General features: G+C 44.0%; 1 protein-coding gene across 1 annotated transcript; it reads right to left on the bottom strand.

The window, feature by feature from the left end:
• Positions 1-889: 889 nt before the first annotated feature.
• Positions 890-2,227, bottom strand: LOC111472427 (cucumber peeling cupredoxin-like). The gene is made up of 3 exons (XM_023118087.1): positions 1,977-2,227; positions 1,432-1,818; positions 890-1,062 (listed from the first exon to the last, which is right to left on the bottom strand). The coding sequence occupies exons 1-2, from the start codon at positions 2,152-2,154 to the stop codon at positions 1,436-1,438; spliced, it is 561 nt and encodes a 186-aa protein (XP_022973855.1). The 5' UTR covers positions 2,155-2,227; the 3' UTR covers positions 890-1,062; positions 1,432-1,435.
• Between the last annotated feature and the right edge of the window lie 439 nt (positions 2,228-2,666).

Below are 2,666 nucleotides of genomic sequence, written 5' to 3'. Positions count from 1 at the left end.
CAATCAGCACGAGCTTGAAATGCAAAGCTCGACAGTACCCTGTTGTCGCTCAAGTTCAAGTTTGTGCCTCTGAGCATGACATGTACACACGCGACCACGATGAGTAGATGTTGATCGTAGGAGTGTATGTCGATGATCTCATAATCACTAGAGGCGACATTGAAGTTCTTGGAAGATTCAAGAGGGAGATGTCAAGGACCTTCAAGATGAGTGATCTTAGCGTGCTTAGCTACTACCTCGACCTCGAAGTGAAGCAGAATACTGCCGGCATCACCATCTGTCAAGGTGCGTACGTGAAGAAACTGTTGGACACAATTGAGTAGGCGGATAGTAACCCTATTAGGACGTCAATGGAGGCTCGACTCCAACTAAGGAAGGTTGGCACTACGCCGACAGTCGACGCCACCAATTACTGCAACATCGTTGGGAGTTTGTGCTATCTGGTAAACACACACCTTGACCTCGCCTATTTCGTTGGAGACGTGAGGAGGTTTATGGAAGCACTTAGGGAGGAGCACCTTGTGGGAAGGGTTTTAACTTTGGCACCTCATCAAAATTCTCGTACTTTTTTCGAGTATATTTCTTTATATTTAAATTAACGATGGTTATAATAAGAATATAAATATTTTTTCGTCTACAAATGTATAATTCTATCCATTTAACTCTAAAATTATCTTTAAATTTATCAATTTAGGTCTTGAAGTTGAAAATTATTGCTACATAATTTTCCTTGAATATTTTAAGTTATATTGGCCCTCCATTTAAAAATTGTTTAAAGGATTTAAATTTATTTGAACATAAAACTTTCAAAGTTAAATCTAAATTGATTTTAACGTTTAGAGTATAAATTGATATAAAATTTTGGGTTAGTGTGTTGGAAAGAATTGAGGAAACCAAGAAATGCATGGCTGACCACATTGAATAATAGCCATAAATACAGACCACAACTATCAACAACCTTCCATCTCTATTAATTACCTCCCAATTCTTCCTCATCCAAACCAGTTTCAGACATGGAGATATCATTACGCTTTCACTCAGCAACCACGGCAGCGGTGATTCTTATGACGGCCATCTGGCTGACTTCCCCTGGCCCGGGCGACGCCAAGCTGTGCGGGGACTGCATCAGGGACAGGATGGCGCTCAACTGCCCAGCCTGCGCACCGCCTCTGCGCTGCATGGCGCACTGCCTGTGGGGCGGCGGTTCAAGGACGAGGTGCGTTAAGCAGTGCGATGGCGGCGGTGCATGGCCGAGTGTGTGGAGTTGCAAGCGTTGCATGTGGAGTTGCAAGAGCAGTTGTACCTCTTCTTCTTAGAGCGCATGATTATTATATGGAATATTATTATATGTCTGAAGCTTTAATAATCTCAATCNAAATCAAATTGGTTACATAATTAAACAAAATAAAAAAAAAAAAAAAAAAAAAAAGAGGGCTTAGCTGATCCAATAGGTAAAGGCAAGGCCAGCCAGCAAGAGGGAGAGAGTGAGATAAGAAATGGCGAAGGGCGTTGAAGACGTGGAAGGGGATGGTGGAACTGCTGCTGACTCACCATCCCCCTCCGACATGTCGTTCCTTGACCCAACTCCTGTCGTCCCCGCCTTCTGTTGTTGGGCCTCCACATGCACCTGCAGTTTGAGGCCCTTCCTGCACCTCTCTGCTCTGCTACTCGCGAAGTAACGGATTCCCTCTCCGTTCAAGGCGACGATATCTATGCCGTCCCTATACTCCCTGATGAACCTGCTTACATCGCACGCTTTGAATTCCTCCTTCCTTTCCAGCTCCACCACATTACCGTGTGCCACAGAGTACGCGAACCCTACCCCCAACATTACTCTTTTATTTCATATTTTTACTATTAATAAACCCGGTTCCGATTCCCATTTTCCGGGAATCCCAAAACAAAATTTCTCACACAAAAAGAAAACGCATTAAAAACAAAACGAAAAAGGAAAAAAGCAAACCAATGGATCTTACAGATCTTATCTCCGACTCTGAATATTCTACCGGCCGACCAAGACGCAATGTTCGAATCCACGTCCCATCCCCTGTCGCCGCCGACGACGTGGTGCGTCTCCGCTCCGGCAAAGGGCGCCGCGGTGGTGACAATAAATGCCGCCGTCAAAAGCGCTGCTAGGTTATTCGGAGTGGGCATGGCGCTGTGTTGATCTCGTGTGAGTTGAAATAAAATGAATGGAAAGAAGAGAATGAATTTAGAAAAGCGATAGGGTTTGGTTTGATTTTGTTTTCTTAAGGCTCTATTAACCAACTAATCTATTATGTTTTTATTTTAAAATTTTATTATTATTGTTTATTTTTAGTTTCTTTGTATTTATTTATTTTTATTATTGTTTATTCTTATGGCCACCACTTGTTTCAACTTACACGCTCGGGATAACGTGTGGGTTGGGTCAACATGCGGGTCTCGAGTTGCCCAACTGCAGTCTCGAGGTGGAATACAGGTGTACTACATTTGAATCATGGGGAAGTTTGGGCTGCGTTTCAAACTTGGGTCGCATAAGAACTTAAACAACACCCAACCTGCGTTTTGGATCCAACCCGAAATTTGACTTGCGGACCTACAGGCAGACGACCGCCTCTGTGCTGCAGTACCCGATGCTGATCAGTGGGCCTGGTTGATCCGTGTCAACCTACCGGCGCTAGGGT

Source organism: Cucurbita maxima, unplaced genomic scaffold (genome assembly GCF_002738345.1).
Source record: "Cucurbita maxima cultivar Rimu unplaced genomic scaffold, Cmax_1.0 Cma_Scf00071, whole genome shotgun sequence".
Taxonomy (NCBI): Eukaryota; Viridiplantae; Streptophyta; class Magnoliopsida; order Cucurbitales; family Cucurbitaceae; genus Cucurbita; species Cucurbita maxima.
The sequence above is the reverse complement of the archived record's forward strand: the minus strand, read 5'-3'. Positions and strand labels throughout refer to the sequence as shown.

Bases quoted from the DNA above. Each gene is read 5' to 3' on its own strand.
- LOC111472427 (XM_023118087.1), bottom strand. From the start codon at position 2,154: ATGCCCACTCCGAATAACCTAGCAGCGCTTTTGACGGCGGCATTTATT. The intron at 1,819-1,976 runs GTAAGATCCATT...TGTTGGGGGTAG, and splicing joins CAGAGTCGGAGATAAGATCT to GGTTCGCGTACTCTGTGGCA.